This window comes from Muntiacus reevesi, chromosome 6 (genome assembly GCF_963930625.1).
Source record: "Muntiacus reevesi chromosome 6, mMunRee1.1, whole genome shotgun sequence".
NCBI classification, from domain to species: Eukaryota; Metazoa; Chordata; class Mammalia; order Artiodactyla; family Cervidae; genus Muntiacus; species Muntiacus reevesi.
Genome location: NC_089254.1, coordinates 11913412 through 11934779, shown reverse-complemented (window position 1 = coordinate 11934779; position 21368 = coordinate 11913412). Strand labels below are relative to the sequence as shown.

At 39.8% G+C, this 21368-nt stretch overlaps 1 protein-coding gene across 7 annotated transcripts in view; it reads right to left on the bottom strand.

Annotated features, from left to right (window-relative positions):
- Positions 1–21368, bottom strand: part of PPP1R9A (protein phosphatase 1 regulatory subunit 9A) — a 326505-nt gene that overhangs the window by 12171 nt on the left and 292966 nt on the right. For 5 of the 7 annotated variants that reach the window (XM_065939108.1, XM_065939106.1, XM_065939112.1 and 2 more), the window contains 4 exons: positions 19897–20054; positions 19105–19402; positions 12805–12892; positions 12639–12722 (listed from right to left, as the gene is read on the bottom strand). In XM_065939108.1, the coding sequence (XP_065795180.1) occupies positions 12639–12722; positions 12805–12892; positions 19105–19402; positions 19897–20054 (628 nt within the window). The remainder of the gene's footprint in view (positions 1–12638; positions 12723–12804; positions 12893–19104; positions 19403–19896; positions 20055–21368) is intronic. The other 2 variants (XM_065939109.1, XM_065939111.1) reach the window with 1 other exon arrangement.

Genomic DNA, 21368 nt, shown 5'->3' with positions numbered 1-21368 from the left:
GGTCACATATGAGTGCCTCACTACTAGTGACATGAGCTCATAAGCAGCATTTTACCCTGGCCTCCTCGGAACACAAGTTCCCAAGAGCCTGAGACTTTAGAAAATGATACATTTAATAACTGGAAATTTCTGGGCTCATGATACTTTAAGCAGAATACACACTTTATTGGTTTTTCATCATCATCTTAGTGCCTTATCATAGGAGGAGCGCCAGACTAGAGGTCCTTAAACCCTCCTTGGATGTCCAGGGTCTTTCACTTCCTGTGTACATGACCTTGGCCCTTCTTTGCCTCTATTTCCTCATCCATAAAAGGTGGATATTCTATGTATATCTTATATGTGGTTAAGAATTAAATTAGATATGTGTGAAAGTGCTTTGAAAACTGTAAAAGTAGAAAGGTCTGTGCTTATTGTTTAACATTTTAAGGACTCAAAGGCATTTGAAAAACAGTCTGAAAACAGGCTTTGTTTTCTTAATGCAAGCATTTGCATATTTATATTTATCTTTTGATTAAAAAAATCATCAAGAGCTAAGGCAGGAATGGGCAGCAGTTTCTGTGCATCTTGGAAGAAGGCACCCTCAGTAAGTTCAAGTGATAACTGATATAATACTTATTATTTGTTAGCTGTTAATGTCATGACAACAAAGAGATTCCCTTTCAATTAAAAGTGCCTCAACAGCATGGCTTATGGGCAACTTATGTCCCAGAGGTATACTGAATCTCAACCTCACATTTCATTTCACATTATTTTCAAATATTACACATTTCAAATTTACATAGATGATACAACTCCTAAAAATTTCTGTTCATTTCTAAAGTATATTGTGAGAATCAAATGGGACAATTATAAAAGCATCTCGTAAAACTAAAGCAATATACAAATGTAAAGGGGTTATGAGAACGATAACTAAAGAGAATGCAGAAGTCAGTAAAGTTTTAGCAGCATACTGAAATCACAAGTTGGATGAGTAAAAGTGTTCATCACACTAAAGATTACAGAAGATATTGTTTTAATTTTGTATTTTTTAAAAATCAAAGGGGTCTGCAAGGATAACAGAGAATGACCAACCAGAAATATGCCAACCTTCAATTTTATCCTAAAGTTTAACGTAAAAAAATTATATTCTTATTACATTATATAATTATATATTATATTATATATTATATTATATAATTATTCTTATTATATTATACAATATAATATATAATTATATTAATAATATAATTATATATTATATAACTCAAAATTATATTCCACTTACTATTAAGAAGCGGGGGTGGGGTGGGGTTACCTTAACTGAACATAGGAAAGCATACTAGCAGAGGCAGACTGCTCTGTGAGTGAGTAAAGTCGCTCAGTTGTGTCCGACTCTTTGCGACCCCATGGACTGTAGCCTACCAGGCTCCTCCGTCTGTGGGATTTTACAGGCAAGAATACTGGAGTGGGTTGCCATTTCCTTCTCCAGGAGATCTTCCCGACCCAGGGACTGAACCCAGGTCTCCCACACTGTAGGCAGACGCTTTACCGTCTGCGCCACCAGGGAAGTCCACTTTTTATTCCTGGATCATGGACCGGTGCAGTGGTCCCCAAGTCAGTCTGATGAGTAAGCGTCATCTGGGGCAGCTGTATGAACACAGATTTTGGGGTACCTGGACTTACCAAGTTAGAATTTGGGGGAGGGGGAGTTGACCTGGAATCGACATTTCAAATATATATCTGAACTCACTAAATGTTTTTAATATGTGTATTTATGAATATTATCCTGAGTCCAAATTTGAGGTTTCTGGCGTGAAAATAGGTTATTATTTACTTATAGGAAGTCACTGTACTGGTTCCCCATGCCCTAATTTCCTCTTTCCAGGGTGATACAATGAGATGAGTTGTCATCCTATATGTGGTCGACATTATATGTGAGGAATTTTTTAAAATATGAATCTTTAAGGTTATATAGCAGAATGACAGCTGCCCCCCTTCTCTTCTCTAAGAGAGGGAGAGAGATCTTATCCCCTTAATGTAAACAAGTTCATCTTGAGAAGGATCTTGGGTTTTTACGCTTTGGAAAGTGATGTATGTCAGAGGAAGGTGAGACTCATGCCTCCAGCTTTACAGCCCCTAGAACATCTCCATAGAGTTGGGTCTCAAAGTCCCTCTCCCTGGCCCAACTCCTGGAAAACATAACCACATACCTCTGGGGAGGCAAATCTCTCTGCAGATAAATCTAACTAGCTAGTCATAATTTAACTTCTCAGGCTTATCTTTTAGCTCAGTCCCACATTCCAGTAAAAATGCTCAGAAAGCTCTAACTGTGCTTTAAAACATAAAAATATTTTTTTTATGCTTTAAAATATTTTTTATATTTTATATATCTTTTATATGCTTTAAAACATAAAAATATTTTCTCTGTAGTCTCATACTCTTAGAACTGGGGATATATGAGATAACCTGGACCTGATGTTTATTTTTCTCTTTGGTTATAAATTTCTGAATCAGTTAATCAGAGTAACATGGGAATTTTTTAAAGAGTTCCATCCGTAATTCAAATAAGGTACGTTAGTACTTAAATATATGGCTACTGTTTTCAAATTTATAAACAGGCCACTATTAATGACAGCATGAGTATGCTGTACTATGCCCAAGTGAACTGCTTTTGTAACAGCGCTTTTAAAACCACCACTACTTTTAATAAATAGCAAGTAGGGATATTATTGCCTGACTGTTGTCATTCTAAGACCCATGAAAAGGACTTTTGGTAGCTCAAATCCTAGCCAGGTAACGTTTCAAACAAAATTTGAAGACCACATCTCACTAAATAAACCCTTTCATAAAATTCTCACTGCCAGGAAAATACTCAAGACAAATAATTCCATGTGGACTTGTACATCCAGCACTGAAGACGGGTCTGCAGGCCATGATGTGAGAATGATGAAGTCATGGAAGTTCAGCCCTGGATGACATCCAGAGGCTTTCTGCTCTAGCTTTCTACATCAAGAAATCGATGATACAAAGGGACTGTCACACAGAAAGCAACGGAAGCCCACCTCTAAGGAGACAGCAGCTCTCCCCACACCTGCAAACCACCAGCCCCTGGGCACTTTGGAAACTGCCCCAGTTCTCCAGGAGGTCTGGCTGTGCCTCTGCTGAGGCTGTATCCTGTCCCCCTCATTTCTCTGTGTATACTTGACTCTAAAGCTCCCTGAGCTGATGGAACCTCTGTGTGGTTCCTAGTGTCCTTCAAAAACAGAACAGTGGTTTGCTTCCATTTGCTTGGAACTAGAGTATAGAATGTTCATTTAAGAAATAAAATCCCCACTACTTTAAAATTATAGACCTATCAGCTTACCAACTTTTCTGAAACAAATGCCAGTCTCCTTTTGGATAAACTCAACTCTTGGGTCTACAAAAGGAGCAGAGAGGGTTTGGTACTGGTTATTCTATTATTGATCACTCTTATAGACTATTTCACTTTGTGGAGAAATCTGTTAAGAATAACATAAAATTCTTCCTTCCTTTTCTTCATGTTTTAGAGTTTGAGGACAGATTATGGTCCAAGGGGTATAAACTCTATCTAGATCCTTAATAATCCCCTTGAAAAATCAAGATTGGCAGAAATGATTAATAGATCTGAAAATAACTTTTGGAGGATCAACACAGGTATGTGTTCTATGCTTATTTTTCTTTTACAGTTTATACACTAATGGTTCACTATCACTTCTGGAAAAACTAGATTCATAAATTACTATTACATCCCTGTTGGAAACTTTCATTTTCTTTTTCCTTTTTTTTCTTTTGGCTGTGCAGCATATGGGATGTTAGTTCCCTGACCAGGGATTGAACCTGTGTCCCCTGCCATGGAAGCACTGAGCATTAACCACTGGACCACCAGGAAAGTTCCCCTGATTGTTTTATTCATAGGAACTGGGAGAAAGCATGGCTTAAAGTTAAGTCTCCATAATCCTGAAATGTCATTTGGTGGTGTGTGGTGAGGGGAGTTACCGTCTCCTGGAATTTAAATGGTTTACAATTAGCAACTCTATAAAACAATTAAGTAATTTGTACACATCTTGAAACCAGTTTATCCTGGTGCTAACACCCCAAAATTAAGTTGCTCAGGTAAACATTCTTTGAATTTTTTTTCAGTTTAACTTTGAATAAAAGGTGTATAAAATACTCAGAATATAACTGGAGTCATCAAAATATAATTAGGCATTCAGGAACTGCCAGAACAGAGAAAGTATAAACAGAATATAGAACTCAAGCAGGTAGTAAAGGAGATTAATTGAAGAAACTTAGGTGCAACCAGAGGAAGGGTTGTAGACTTCCAAGTCAGACGAAGTAATTCTGTAAGGTTCTAATGTTCACCAAGGAGACTGAAGTTATAAAGCCAGCCTCTTCTGAAGGTGACTGAGAGACCTGAACAGATCACAGCTATAACAAGAGGGTGTCCATCTGCAGCCAGGCCAACAACACTGAATACATCTCGCTTCCAGATTCTGAGTTATAGTCTAAATATCTGGTCAATAATCAACAACCCATCTGAGATAGTCACTATAAAGTGCTTAACCTTGACTTATGATGGGGTTCAGGAAATGCTATCCCAAAATATGGTACCTGGGTATATCTAGTCTTTTGAATATTTTAAGCTGAAGGAATCTGAGGAATGGCAGATGCAGGAGGAGCTCTCTGACCTCCCACCTCCCCCCTAACCAGGTCACAAGACCCTGGGGGCCAAGAGGGGCCCACCTACATGCAGAGGAGAGGAGCAGACATCTCCACAGGTATCACGAGGGAGCTGAGCAAACCAATGGACAGGACTTGCTGAGTGTCCTCAGCTTCCTACTCTTAGCTCATACCTTTTTGTCCTATCACATTTCCCCACAACTTTCTATACTTCATTAAATCTACTATAAAAATTCTTCGGGCTTAACTCCTTCTCTGGGTCTTCATTTCCTTATGAAGGCTCCTGTGTCTCATAAAAATTACATTAAATACATTTGTATGCCTTTCCCTTATTAACTGTCTTCTGTCAGTTTAATTTACAGGGCTTCAGTTGAAGAACCTAGGAGTGTTGAGGGAAAAATAGATTTTTCTCATTTTAGATGGAGAAACTGTTCCCTTAGTGAGTCTTTCCCACACTGGGAAGATATAAAATGAAACAGCAAGATGACTATGTAAATAAAATCTATATTATCAAAATAAAAATGTTAGTTCAGGAGTAATATTGCTTAGTATTTACAAAAACTTGCATTAGAAATCTGAGAAACTTGTCTACTGAGTCTATTTTAATACATTTAACTGATTTCAGATTTAACTAATTAAGTTAGATAACCACACTGATAAGAGTATTGGGACCTTTAGAGTCACTATAGCTATTTTACTTTATTAGATTTTGAAAAGCTTTTTAAGTATGAAAAGTACTAACTTGTCAGGAATGTTATTGTGTCAGCTTTCAGGCACAGGGCATTACTTAAAAGGGAAACAAAACAGATTAAATTTATAAATGCACCTAAAACAGGACGATTTGGGAGCAACGAGTCTGCCTTCCTGAGGCTAAGCTCATATTGTTCAAACGTCTTCACGAAAGTGACTGCCTTTATTCCACATAAGATTTTATTAGATGTATAAACAAAATGAGATTTGTAACCTGAGCTGAAACTCAAAAAAAAGTTAGGCTGTAAAATTGGGAGACTTTATTGATTACTTTAAACTTATAACACAAATTTAATGACAAAGCTCCCTTTGGGCATCGAAAACATCCAGTCAAAGGGAGTGCTCCTGGGAGCCCACAGCCAAGGTTGAGCTCTCCGGGGATGCTTTACTGAGTTTCTGCCATCACTGCTCATGGATCTTAATGGCTTGCAAACATGTGCTTTAAAACTTTCCAAGTTCAAAGGCTCAGATTATTCTGCCAATTTCTGATCACCATCCTCCACTGGCATTTATAGCTACATTTCTGTTTGTAAACATTTCTTTGAAGGATAAATTTGGCTCCTCTCCGGACCAGGTTTAGGCAGATTTAGGTTTTCCTCTTTGCGCTTTATCTTGCTCTTAGCTCTTCGGAAACTAGTGTGTTTCCTCCCCCGCTCAGTAGCAGAGGCTCTCAGCAACAAGGCAGAACTGCCCTCCACGCACTTGTCTCTCGGTATAATCTCAAAGCTCACTATAGTGCTATGATTCATCTTTGAGAGAAACAGCATCTATGAAGAGTTGGCTGAACTACAATCCATACAGTCCAAGTATTACTCAAGATATCACCAAAGTCACCCCTGCATAAAGGAGACTGTAAGCAAAATATGTACAGAGAACATTTTTATATCCCTGCAATAAAAATTATCTTAAGTAGTAATAATGATGATAGCCCACTTATATTTAGTAAGGACTTAAAATGTGGTTAAACGCAATCTCAGTCCCTCTAATGACCTGGAGAGGTAAGTGTATAAGAAAACTGAGGCACAGAGAGGTTAGGTAACTTGCTCAAGAGGACAAGTGACAGAGAGAGCTGGAATTTGAACTCAGGTTCTTAACCACTTTGACATTATGTTCTTGGCTTTTACTGGAGGCCATTGCCATTTACAATGAAGTACTGCTGAAGATGTTCTATTTTAAGTACCAATCTTACTTTTTGTTTCATCTTGTCTTTCCCTATCCAATTTACTTTGAAAATTAATTATACTGTTGTATCATAAAATAATATTTGGAACAAAGAGGAGTACATATAGATTAAAAAAAAGGTAAACAAGCAAATTAATACTAATTTATAGAACAACAAAATAATGAGTTAGAAATCAAGAGTATGTTTTTCATAAAATCATATAGATCAACACTATCCAATAGAAATATAATATGAATCATATATGTAAACTAAAATTTTCTAGTAGCCACGTGGAAAAAAAAGCAAAATTAATTTTTGTTTTATTTTTATCCCAAATATCCAAATATTATTTCAACATGCGGTCAGTATTATAAAAATATCAAGATATTTCACATTATTTTTTCCCATACTAAGCCTTTAAAATCAAGCATACATCTCAGCATACACAAGCTACACTTCAAGTGCTCAACGGCCACATCTGACTAGAGGGTACCATGTTGGACGATGTAGACCAGAGACAGGTGGGGACCACAGACTATGTAGTTTTAGTTGACCTCACTTGCTTTTTGGTGAGGAATTCAGAGCCTTACCTGTGGCAAAGTCAGGATGAGTGCTGGATTCCAGCTCTGCGTCTTCTCCACTATTCAGACTTTAAAGGAGAAAGCTGACTTACTTCCACAGAGGAGCGCTGTCTCCTTGCCTTGTCATTTTCCCACCTGCCACCACCTGGCCCTGTCCTGAGACACACGTGTCTGCTCACAGGGCTTTCCATTCAGTGACTGAGCCGGGAGTGCTTCCTGAATGGACACTCCACTGACACCAGTGGCTCCTTGCTCTAAGGAGAGTATTTTACCTTTCTCTGGTGACTACTTTAAGGGATGAACACGCTCTGACAACTCTTTCCTGCTTTGATTACCTGCTGTGTAACCTGGTTAAATCAGAAAGTTCACTGAGCATGTATTTGAAAAGAATAGAACCAAATCCTGCATTTTTCTCCTTATTTTGTTTTCTCCTTATTTTAAACTCATCTATTTGTTTCATGTTAGTCATGTATTTGAATCATTTTGTCTCCACAAGGAACAACATAAGCTCTCTACTCTTTCAGTTCAGTTAGGTTCAGTTCAGTCACTCAGTCGTGTCCGACTCTTTGCAACCCCATGGACTGCAGCATGCCAGGCCTCCCTGTCCATCACCAACTCCTGGAGCTTACTCAATCTCATGTCCATCAAGTCAGTGATGCCATCCAACCATTCCATCCTCTGTCGTCCTCTTCTCCTCCCACCTTCAATCTTTCTCAGCATCAGGGTCTTTTCAAATGAGTCAGTTCTTCACAGCAGGTGGCCAAAGTATCGGAGTTTCAGCTTCAGTATCAGTCCTTCCAATGTGTATTCAGGACTGATTTCCTTTAGGATGGACTGGTTGAGTTTCCTTGCTGTTCAACAGACTCTCACAACACCACAGTTCAAAAGCATCAATACTTCAGAACTCAGCTTTCTTTATAGTCCAACTCTCACATCCATACATGACGACTGGAATAAATAAATAAATTTGAATAAATGGACCTTTGTTGGCAAAATGATGTCTCTGCTTTTTAATATGCTGTCTAGGTTGGTCATAACTTTTCTTCCAAGGAGCAAGCATCTTTTAATTTCATGGCTGCAGTCACCATCTGCAGTGATTTTGGAGCGCCCCCCAAAATAAAGTCAGCCATGTTTCCACTGTTTCCCCATCTATTTGCCATGAAGTGATGGAACCAGATGCTATGATCTTAGTTTTCTGAATGCTGAGTTTTAAGCCAACTTTTTCACTTTCCTCTTTCACTTTCATCAAGAGGCTCTTTGCTTTCTACGATAATGGTGGTGTCATCTGCATATCTGAGATTATTAATATTTCTCCCATCAAACTTGATTCCAGCTTGTGCTTCATCCAGTCCAGCATGTCTCATGATGTACTCTGCATATAAGTTAAATAAGCAGGGTGACAATATACAGCCTTGACGTACTCCTTTCCCAATTTGGAACCAGTCTGTTGTTCCATGTCCCATTCTAACTGTTGCTTCTTGACCTGCATATAGATTTCTCAGGAGGCAGGTCAGGTGGTCTGCTATTCCCATCTCTTTCAGAATTTTCCACAGTTTGTTGTGATCTACATAGTCAAAGGCTTTGGCATAGTCAGTAAAGCAGAAGCAGATGTTTTTCTGGAACTCTCTTGCTTTTTCAATGATCCAGCGAATGCTGGCAATTTGATCACTGGTTCCTCTGCCTTTTCTAAATCCAGCTTGAACATCTGGAAGTTCATGTATTGCTGAAGCCTGGCTTGGAGAATTTTGAGCATTACTTTGCTAGCGTGTGAGATGACTGCAATTGTGCAGTAGTTTGGGCATTCTTTGGCATTGCCTTTCTTTGGGATTGGAATGAAAACTGATCTTTTCCAGTTCTGTGGCCACTGCTGAGTTTTCCAAATTTGCTGGCATGTTGAGTGCAGAACTTTCACAGCATCATCTTTTAGGATGAAATAACTCAACTGGAATTCCATCACCTCCACTAGCTTGGTTCACAGTGATGCTTCCTAAGGCCCACTTGACTTCGCATTCCAGGATGTCTGGCTCTAGGTGAGTGATCACACCATCGTGATTATCTGGGTCATGAAGATCTTTTTCGTATAGTTCTTCTGTGTATTCTTGCCACCTCTTCTTAATATCTTCTGCTTCTGTTAGGTCCATACCATTTCTATCCTCTATTGTGCCCATCTTTGCATGAAATGTTCCCTTCTTGAAGAGATCTCTAGTCTTTCCCATTCTATTATTTTCCTCTATTTCGTTGCACTGATCACTGAGGAAGGTTTTGACATAAGATGGTAGAGCAAAAGGACATGTGCTCATCTTCTCCTGCGAGAACTCCAAAACTACAACTCGCTGCTGAACAACCGTCGACTAGAGAATGTTGGATCCCACCAAAAAAAGAGACCCCACGTCCAAGGGCAAAGGAGAAGCCCCAGCAAGATGGTAGGAGGGGCAAAATTGCATTCAGAATCAAACCCCTTACCTGCCAGGACGCTCAGAGGGCTCAAACAAACCTTCTGCGCACCAGGACCCAGAGACCCCACAGAGACTGAGCCAGAACTGTGTCTCCTGCAGAGGTCCGGGTCTGCAGCGGTCTGCCGCAGGGGCAGGGGCTCTGGGTGCAGCAGACCTGGGTGTGGCATAAGCCCTCTTGGAGGAGGTTGCCATTCACCCCACCACAGAGCCACCAGTACTGACACAGGACTGGGAAACAGACTCTTGGAGGGCACAAACAGAACTTTGTGCACACCAGGACCCAGGAGAAAGGGGCAGTGACCCCAGAAGAGACTGACCCAGACTTGCCCGTGAGTGTCCAGGAGTCTCTGGTGGAGGCGTGGGTCGACGATGTCTTGCTGCAGGGTTCAGGGGCACCGAGAGCGGCAGTATGTGCATGGGACCTTCTGAAGGAGGTCACCATTATCTTCATTACCTCCGCCACAGTTTGTTTTCAGGTCAAACGACAGGGAGAGAACACTGAGCTTATCACCAATTGACTGACCTCATCCAATGTTTATAATCTTATAAGAAATGGCTGAGAAACCTGAGATAAGATTACTAACTCAGCTTGTGAATCCTTTTTGAGGCAACTTCGCAGGACTGATGAGTTTACTCCCAGTCCTTCTAACCACTGGGAAGACCAGGGGGACCCTGCAGCACTGGGGCTTCTCCCCCACCTATCTCCAGGGACCCTGTGAAGCCACTCCACTGCAGTATGCTGGACAGTAACTGTGCTTCCTGGAATAGTTTTCATAAGGTTCTGGCCCAATTATTCGTTTACATGGGAGAACGGAGGCTGTCATTAGATTTGATTACTGTTAATCAATCACTGTGATAGCTCAAAACTTTTATTTTTGGAAACAGGAAATGTCCCTCTTCTTTCCTGTCTTATTATTACAATTACATGAGTTCCTTTCAGTCCTGTCAACATTCTACTGTAATTAGAAATAATTATGAAACTAGGATTCTAATTGAAAACTATTTTATAACATTGTACATGTGAATTGTTTGTGACTACTGATGCAGAGAGACACAAGAACTGATGTTTTAAAATGTAGCTGACCAGGTAGCCGGGGTGGCTGCTGGTTCAAAAGCTGGCGTTAACTGTGGTTAAGCTTCGTGCTGATGACTGCCCGCCGGGGGATATGTGTGGCTTTGCCTAGAGTGAGGTGAGCACTTGCCAAGAGAATCAAAACCTGCTTGATTTTCACCTGCAATTTAAACAAGGACATGAGAACTCTCTGGCTGCTATAATGAAACTCAGGCAAACCTTGTCTCCCCTCTGCTGGAAGCCTGTGCTTAATACGCCCCACTGAGGGTGACGCTCCAAAGGTGAGAGGTGGCGGGCGGCTGCCTCGGGAGCCCCGGGACCACAGGGAACACAGTGTCATTTCTGAAGGGTCCCGGTGTCTCTCCCGCAGTGTATTTGGGCATCTCTCTCCCTTAAATGGTGTCACCATTTGTTGTTGTTTTTTTTCCCTGAGCATGCTTGATACTCTTCTATTCTTAATTCTACTCACTAAATTTCTCATTTTGAAATCATGCAAAATTAAAAATTGCTTTTGAGTTGCATTTTGGCCTAATTTTCCCCTGAGATTCCTGTCCTCAATATAGACAGAGCTTTCTTGCCATTCTCCATTGGACAGCATAAAGGAAACCCAGAATAACAAAAATAAATTTTGGAATTTTCTCTTCCCATCCTTTACCCTCTCCCCTATTCTCCTATAATCTCAGGGAGGAGGTATAATTTCTCACCAAGTTGTATGCCAGAAAAGAGAAAAAAGAAAAAAGGCTTGGGATAATCTATGAAATGGATAAATGGTCCACAAATAATTTTGTGTGCCTTTATTCTTAGCATTTTGTCTGTTTCTTCCTTAGTCTGTACTTGTGGGATGATTCCCTAAATTCATAAAGCAATATAAACATCATTAGATGCTTAAGTAAGTGCATATGACATTCAGTGTAGAAAAGACATCTAAACAAGAGGCCAAGCTCCAGCTAACTGACATTAATGGCCTGTTGGATAATCCTGGGCGAATCAATTAAATTCTATGAAGGCAAAGTTCTTCATCAATAAAGTGTAGCATTATTATCTCCTCTCCTAATCTTATTCTAAGAATCAAATGAAATGATAAGTATAAAATTTCTTTGTAACTCACAAATAATAATAATATTAGTGAGTTTCTATCTTTATTATTATTTTTGAATGCCTTCTATGTGCAAGGTAGCTGTTTAAAAGCTTTACATGAAAACTCATTTAACCCTTACACCAACATTATGAGGTAGCTACTCTTAATTTTTATCCTCATTTCACAGAAGAGAAAATGAAGGTAGAGAGGCTACATAACCTGTCCAAGGTTTTAAAGGTAGTGCCTGGGAGAGCACTGATTTAAACCCAGGCAGCCGGACTTGAGACAGAGCACACATCTGTGCCTTAATGTCCCCCTAGACAAAGCCAGGTTTACAATCATGCAATCTCAGAATAAAATTGGGAAAGCTTGACAATATGTTATACAAAGCTCATTTCTCTATAGGACAGTTTTTATCTAATAGTAAGCATAGTTGATGGCATTGGCAAAAATCAATTTAACAGCTGAGTCCAGAGACAGTGGTCTTTCTTAATATGCAGGTGGATAGAAATAGTCTTGAAAGCCAACAAGGTACTTAAATGCAAAAACACCCTTTCAGACTTAAAAAGAGAATATACAAGCATTGTGGGTAGCCAGGCAAAAAAGCTGAAATATGTCTAACTGATTTGTCACACAGATATATTTATGCCGTATTTAGATAAGCATTTACTGAAACTGGTCACGTGACCATGATTCTGCAATTAAACCAATGGACCAAGTCGGGAACTGTTCTTTCATCTCACCTCTCGGTACATCACATCAGCACAAAGATACTGACCACTGACTTTGGTAACAATGGCAGGAAGTCAGAAAGTTCAGATGCACGGACACACCTGTGTTCTTAATCACCCACCCATACCTGCTACCTGGAGAAAACCTATTGGCTTCTTTCTCTTTCTCTTTCCACTTCTTTCCCTTGTTGGAATTCTTCCGCAAAGGTGCCCTGTAACGACAGCACACAGTCAGAAGGGGAATGTTACCTTTCTCTTACAGAGGGTTTGCTTTTTACCTCGTGAAGCGCTTACCCCAGATTCACGAACTTCCGCTTAATTTTTCCTCCTCGTACCACCAATGAACTGGATGCCCTTAGTGATTTGGGACCTTTGGCACCATCTAGGATACACACATATGTAAAAAACAAAAATGATTATTATCATTTTTTCTATTACTATCATTCTTTAAAAAGCTATTGTCAAAAGTCACTGCATCTCTGTATCTGAGGGGTTTGCCTCAATTCCTAAGTGTAAAAGAAAACAATGGATGCCTTTTATAAAGAAACAGGATACAGCTATGTTGAGGAACACTCAGTTAAACCAGGAGAGGGCCTGTTATACAGAAGCCCAATTCTAAAATCAAAACAATTTTAGCTTCAAATAAAGCGGAATGAAAAAATACACAAGAATAAACACTATCAAATCATCCCTTACATTCAAAGCAGGGACCAAATGACTTTTCTTTTGTTCGTTCTCTGGCTCCAACTCTGCTTCAAATGTCTGGGCTGGGTCCTCCCCGTCTTTCCTGCTTTGGGTTTTTAAACGCCTTCTGACAGGAACCCAGCCACTTCCCCTCTATGTCCCAAGTCCAGTAAAGAATGTCACCCCTGAGAGTCTGGGAGATTCAGGGAGAAATTTCGAGTCAAAGTTTCCCCTTCTGGTCCACCCCTTGCTAATGGCCTGCGGCCAGCACTGGGACAGAGGGGACGGAACATGGGGGAGACGGCTCAAGCAGGAGCTCAGCTATAAAACATTTACAACTTTGCAAGGTCCTTTTTAGAAGCTGGCTTGGAGCACAGCTTGGCTGGCCTCCCTTGAGGTGGAAGACTCCAAAACCTCCTCAGTGTTTGGAGCTGAATGATCCTTACTTCTCTTGAGTCATGCTGGCATTCGAAAGCGCAGCAGCTGCGGGAGGGTGGGGACACTTGAGATGATGCCAGAAACCGATCAGAGGACAGACTCTGCCAAAGGAATTCAATGTCAGCTGCAGGAACAAGACTTCACTCGTGGCACTTACTCCACCTTGGACAAGGTAGAAGCTGCTGTGGCTCTACCTGGAACTATATAGCAATGGATGCTGGTTGGCATTATATTTCAGCACATCCAGTTATCTGAGATCATTAACAAAAGGTGTCTTAACTTTGATGCCTATTTGTGCATGAAAACTGCTTTTTCTCAATTGTCTGTGGGTGTCTATCTTTCTAAAATTAAAAAGAAAATCCAGCAACTTTGTGGCATGGAATATAGTTCTCCTAAGAAAGTATTCAGTTAACCTTCTGGGTTAATTTTGCTTATGCTTTTTGTCTATTTCAGAAGAAATTTCTAAACATACATAACTTACAAACAGTTCTCATTTAGAAGTTTCTTTTTGAAGCTTTGAAGCAGCACAGGATGTTGAAAAACATTCTAAGGATTTTTAGCAATGAGCTTTTCATAGTTTTAGTTAATGATACTCTGATTACAATAATCAAAAATTTTGAAATGCACATAATGAAATAGAAAGTCAGAAATATGCCCACGTCAAAATCCACTTCTAGCCTCAAATATTTATTATGACTATTTGCGTCATTACGCTTCAGGTAACTGAATTAAATAGCCACAGATGTGACATATTCACCTAAAAAAATCTATAGACACGGCGCAAACTCGTTCTAAGGTGATTTTGCAAATGGACGTTAAAAAAGCAGGACTGTAGTTTTCCTAACAAAAGTCAAAGAAGAGAAAATACTATATTATTCCAAATCAATTCTAGAGCAACTCTTAATGGCGAGGACTGTGCGAAGTTAAAAGGAGACTGATTTATTATTTTTGGAAACAAAGGTGGCTGGGAGATGTTTCAATGAGTGGTGTGAGGACCAGATGAGACAATGTACATGGCAACACTCTATAACCTATTAGTGTGGCAATTATTTGGACATCTTGGGATTAAAAGCCTGATTCTGCCCATCACAGAGCCTGCTGCCAGGCAACCTTACATCACTATCTCATACATTTGCCAAAGTGTGTTCCAAGGCACACTTAAATGAATGCATTCAAAAAGCCAAAGAGGCAAGATTAAGTAATAAAGCACTTCTCCAGTTTAAACCAATCAAATCCATCTTTAATGTACATCAGAACTTCTAGTCCATGTTAAAACCAACACTGGATTGGTGTGATTTCAGGAAAAGAAGAAGAATTTTGACAGTTTTGTCTGTTTGCTTATCTAGCTACATATGAAATTTCCACTAGGCTTTGTGAAATCTGTCCATTACCACCTTCACGAGCAATCAGAGGTCCAAGTCTTCATACTGGATACCATAGCTTTAAGCTTTGACAAGCTGGTCTTCATTTTCAAAGCTAATAACTGATCTCCTGAGCTATTTAGCTCATAAGGCCATTGCTGGGACTGTATTCTTCTTATTCTCACTCCAACAAGATGCCTGACTACCTCTTCTTCTTTTACTGTGTTCTTGCTGGTCAGCCACTCAGTTGTGTCCAACTCTTTGTGACCCCATGGACTGCAGCAGACTAGGCTTCCCTGTCTTTCACCATCTCCCACAGTTTGCGCAAACTCACGTCCACTGAGTCGATGATGCCATCTAACAGTCTCATCCTCTGTAACCCTCTTCTCCTGCCCTCAATCTTTCCCAGCATCAAAGACTCTTAAGTCTACCTCCCAGTCCTGTCTTCTCTCTGGAGCTCAAGTCCTCTTCTACTAAAAATGGGATGATCATCTTTCCCCCATAGTTTCTGATTTCCTGATTTCTATTAATGACAGGGACCACGCTTTCTGCGACCGGCAGCCCTGTGATCAGTTTCCACCTTCTCACTCTCTTCCCCTCTATCTAGTCAGCTTACTGTCAGTGCCTCTCACATCACTCTTTCTTTTGCCTAAATGGAAAGGAAATTCTCCTTTCCCTAAATGGAGCTAGATATTTATTATATATCCAGTTGTAATGGCAGGCTTTCTGTCCTAGTTTCCACTGAGGTCCCGCAATTAAACAAAACGGTGACTCGCGAATGCGGTATTGGTGCAATTTAGAAAATACTCTACTTCAATTACATGTTCAATAACAGCAGAGAATCAGACTAAGGATTGCAATCAACTACAGCTATTAACTTAATTATTACCTTTGTGGTACCATGGTAGGCCAGAAGTAATGGTGTATTACTTTTAAAAAAATCTAGAAAAATGGCAACTAATGACTAAGACAATTTCAGAGTTTATCCAACAATGTTGAGTGGAAGGAAACATATGTCTAGACTAGGAGTCAGCAAGCTTTCTCTGTAAAAGGCCAGAGTGAAAATATTCTAGGCTGTGGGCAACTGACCCTGTCACAGCTACTCACTCCGCTACAGTAGTATGAAAACAGTATGGAACTGTAGGAGTGTGGCTGTGGTCAGAAAAAACTTTACTTATAAGGACAGGTGGAGGCTGGATTGGGTTTGATGACCTCTGTTCCAGAAGACCTGTACTGATTATCTAGAGAGACATACTTATTAATTCATCCAAGAAACTTAGAGATATAAATCACATGCCATACTTCTTACTAGGGACCACGAACGCAAAGATGAATACGATGAATACGATGGATGAGAAAAGCCTGAAAACTGGATCACTTACCATACACAAAGTGACAGAAGCAGAAGCAACAGTGAGATAATTTCTGTGGGCATCAGACAATTAACCACCTGGGAAGGGGGACAGGGCACCAGGGGCCACTAAAGGGGGTGAATTTAAGATGGGCTTCGAGCCAAGTCCAGAGTCTACCGGAGGGGCATGCTGGGCGTGAACTTACACATGAAGTCCAGTTCGGACTTATGAGTAATAACCCCATTCTAGTTCCTTTGAGATGCCAGTGAGCTGTAAGAACCACACACGTATAAACACACACACAGGTGAATCAAGCTCATCCCACTGAACCTCTGTTGACTCCTGGTCTGAACAGTGGATCTATCTCATATGGTAAAGAACTCAAGGACTTTATAGATGGCAAAGAGTCCTGACTGACAGATTTCTTTGCTATCTTTCAAAGTACAACAGAACATGAGAGTGGAAAACAATCAAGTGTAAGGTTATTGATGGTGATAGTTGTGGGGTGTCACAGAGACAGGGTTTGTCACCTGTCCCAGGGAGACAGAGAGAGAGAAATAGAGATGGACTCTAGTCTACAAACTCCCTGCGGAAAAGATTGGAATATCGTCATTGTATATTTGCCATTAGCACAAAGCTGGACACAGCGCAGGTGTTTAACTATTTGCTGAATAAATACATGAATGACTAGATTAATATTAGCGAACGTGGAAGACAACGGAGTTCTTCAAGGCTGGAAACCTTCATCCAGGGAAGGAAAGAATGGGAGGCACTACTTTCATCCAGTCATAGCTAATACCTAATAACGGTTATCATACTAGTAACTGACTGCTTATAAAGCTAATACTTTATAAAAGCTCAATTAATTGCTCCTTTCTAGTTACTCACAAGCATCATCAACCCAGGAAAAAATGAGAAAGCTCAAGTATTTCATCTCTGGAGAAGAAACTACCACCCCTGTTTCTTGCTCCTGCTTACAGCAGCTATGAATTTAATCCCAAAGAGGCAGTGGCAAGCAAAGGAGGTCTTTGGAGAAAAGAAGGAATTCTCACATTTTCATGCTAGTTACTGCTAACCACATTCTGCTGAATGCTCCTGCTAATGGTCTGTGAAGCACAGATCATACCCATGTAATACTTTCCCAAATCTGAGATGAAACACATGCTTTTTAGAATGAAAAGAGAAATAATCTAGACAAGAGGTAGCCACTTAAAAAAAAATCTTTGAGTCAGGTTTCATGTGTGAGTGATCCACTTTCCGACTACAATGTACTTCTTTCAGATACCTAAGTTATACCTGAAAACTCAAACAACGGAATGCAAGGTATTAACCTCTGCCTCCAAAATAGGTCCCTCTGCTCTTTTGCCTTCTTACAAACCAAGTAAGGTCTATACACACTTTTTTCTCAGGAGATGACGGAGGGCTTGTTACAAGCATGTTTCTATAACAGTGCTATTACGACCCACCATTCAGGTTAATTAATAAGAGTTTCTGAAGCCTTTATTCTTTTGAAAGTAAGCCAAAATCACAGGACAAGTCCTTCACCAACTTGACAAATTAGCAGGTTTGACACACTTTCTCTTGCCTCCACAAGGATCGTGTACACCCTAAGTACTTAATTTTTACCTCAAAACTTCTTCTAGAAGTCTTGTGCTTAGGACCAAACCTGTGGAAGATAATTCCCACAAATCAATAGGTTCAGGGAAGAAAAACAGGGAAAATATCGGGGTAAAGCTATGAGAGTTACAAAGCTATAAGAGTTACAAAACAAAGGGAGTCCCCACAATCAATTATATTTCTATATTCAGGACATATTCATGGAAAGATTACAGTCTTTGATTTGGTAGAGATGTGTGTGCTAAGTTGCTTCAGTTGTGTCTGATTCTTTTCAACACTGTGGATTATAGACCGCTAAGCTCCTCTATCCATGGAGATCTCCAGGCAAGAATACTGGAACGTGTTGCCATGCTCACTTCCAGGGGATCTTCCTGACTCAGGGATTGAATCTGCATCTCCTGCATTACAGGTGGATTTTTTTACCCATCATATTTTAAATGACCCTATGTGTGTAAGAGTTTCTTCTTCAATGTGATCTTTAACTAGTTTTTAAGACTCTAGTTACATAAAATAAATGAAAATGAGCCTATTTTTTGTGCATCTTTGCATCACTTAAAACTTGGTTAAACAAGAATTTATTACTTCCATTAATTAAAACATACAACTCAAAGGACAATAGTCTACTGACACTGCTATGAGATTCTCATGTTAATTCTAGGAGCATATTTTAAAATTTAGGACTAATCCTGCTGTATTATCTTTATTATAGCTTTTCTATCACCTTCTATGCAATATAAATTACTGTGAAAATTTCTTCTAAATAAAAACCAGTTAATAGGTTAAGACCTATACTGTTTTCACCTCCATATATATATATATATGTATATATATATATATATATATTTTTTTTTTTTCTATATGAGTATGTTAGTGTTTATTGAAACTTTATGGGATGCTATTATCTAAACTCTCTAGGACTCCTGAAGAATTTCCTTCAACAAGAAACTTGCTGAGGAAGTGGAATACTAACCAGATAGGAAAAGGTAAAAAAGTAAGGGAGCTCGCTTGTCCGACAATGCAAAAGGAAAGCAGTGTCAATTACTAACTAAGCAAAAGACACAGGCCCTTGTTCTTGTATCACAGATTGAGGTGTTAGTGAAGTCAGACAAAACAGAAGCTAAAAAAACCAAAGTTAACAGTACCTTTCTCTTGCAGTATTTTCGTGGTGGTGGCTTGATTGTGGCAAGGCAATTCTTCTGTATCATGATCAGATTTTGAAGGAGAGGAGAGTGAAGTGTCTTCCCCAACAGAGGAGGAAGGCTCCCCTTCTGAGTACAGTGGTCCTTCTTGAAATTCAGCTATGTGGTCAGACGAGAAGGGCACACTGCCAGCCACTGGAGTGAGGGACGAAGCACCAGAATCTGATTCTGGAGAAGCTCTCAAACCCTTGGGCAGAAGTGATTTGGTAATGTGCATGTGGTTATAGAAACTGTTCGAAGGCTGTTGGTATAAAAGATTATAAAGGAGGTTATGCCACTGAACATCATTTGATACTTACTTTGAAATCAGACTGACCTTTTTTTCTTAGTAAATCCTATGAAAACCAATTTTTGAGGGTTTACAGATGAGACTGCACAGTTCACAACAGTGTACCATAAACCACTGTAGCTAACACAGACACCTAAGACATAATAAAAACAATGACTTGGGCATTAATTATTCACCAGCAGGAAAAATCAACAGCTGAATATCAAAAGCACCATCATGAAATATGACGCTATGGATATTGCTCTTGGTTGTTAGGTCACTGAATGAGTACAGAAAGAATTTGAATTATAACAATATATAGAGGTGAATAAGAATTTAGGAGACAAAGAAGTTGTTTTCAACTAGAATACAGAATCTGGCGGCAGGAAACTCATTATTTTCAGTAAGCTGTAGGAACAAGGATACAGCCCAAAGCTGCGAGTCAGAAAGCGGTCAGGGGTGCTCACCTTTCGCTCCAGACTGTCCTCCCCATCAGTTGAGCTGACACTGTCATAGAGTCTTGTCCTAGACGGTCTCTGGCGTCTGTTCTTCATGGAGAGCTGGGCCCGAGTTTTCAGTGCTTTTGAATCCAGGCGCTCTGTCTCTGGGACTGCTTCATTAAAGTCTAAAAATAAAATATTGCAAAATAATCTGTGAAACCTTTGCAGAGGATTGACAGAGGCCATGGACACTGAAAACGAAATATCAAAGTTATCAGTAACACCAGGCAGGAAACAGTGAGATTCATGGTGGTCTGTCTGGTAACAAAGGTAACAAAGATGAAATTTAGGAGAAATGTACGAAGCCAACAGAAAGAAACCAACACTAAACATGACCAAAGTCAACAACAAAAATCTAACATTCACAGGTCATAAAACCTTCCTATAATTATACAAAGCACTCATTTGTATTTATATTTTTACATGAATGTATGCTGAAGTGTTGGATGAAGAAAGATGTGAGAAGAAGGTGTATCAAAGTTGACAGCTCTTAGAAATCAAGACGAAAACCTACAAATGTCAGGTGCCAGGTCAAGAGCAGATAACAAAAGGTGACCATTAGCATAAACTTTCAGTAACAAAAGTTACTAAAACTGTAACTGTAAGGACTATAACACTTTGGTCTTAATATTTATATATTTTTTTCCACTCAAAACAGAGTTTCTGAAAATTTAGCTTGTTCTTCTTTGAACTCTCTAGAAAGACCAGCAAAGAACTTACCTCAACAGCAAACTTAAAATAACTGGGGAAACAAGTTAGGCTATCCTAACAAGGTAGGCTATCCAAGCAAAACAAAAACAAAAAGCAATTAAACCACAAGTATGTAATTTACTAGTATTATGGATGAAGTAGAATAAACTGCCCATTGATAGATAAAGAAGATGTGTATACACACACATGAATATTCAGTTCAGTTCAGCTGCTCAGTTGTGCCCAACTCTTTGCCACCCATGGACAGCAGCACACCAGGCTTCCCTGTCCATCACCAACTCTCAGAGCTTGCTCAAACTCATGTCCATCGAGTCGGTGATGCCATCCAACCATTTCATCTCCTTATCATCCTCTTCTCCACTTGCCTTCAGTCTTTCCCAGCATCAGGGTGTTTTCTAAGGAGTCAGTTCTTCACATCAGGTGGCCAAAAGATTGGAGCTTCAGCTTAAGCATCAGTCCTTCCAATAAATGTTCAGGATTAATTTCCTTTACGATTGACTAATTTGATCTCTTTGCAATTCAAGGGACTCGAGACTCCTCCAACACCACAGTTCAAAAGCATCAATTCTTCCACATTCAGCTTTCTTTATGGCCCAACTCTCACATCCATACATGACTGCTGGAAAAACCATAGCTTTGACTAGATGGACCTTTGTCAGCAAAGTAATATCTCTGCTTTTTAATATGCTGTCTAGGTTGGTCATAGCTTTTCTTCCAAGGAGCAAGCA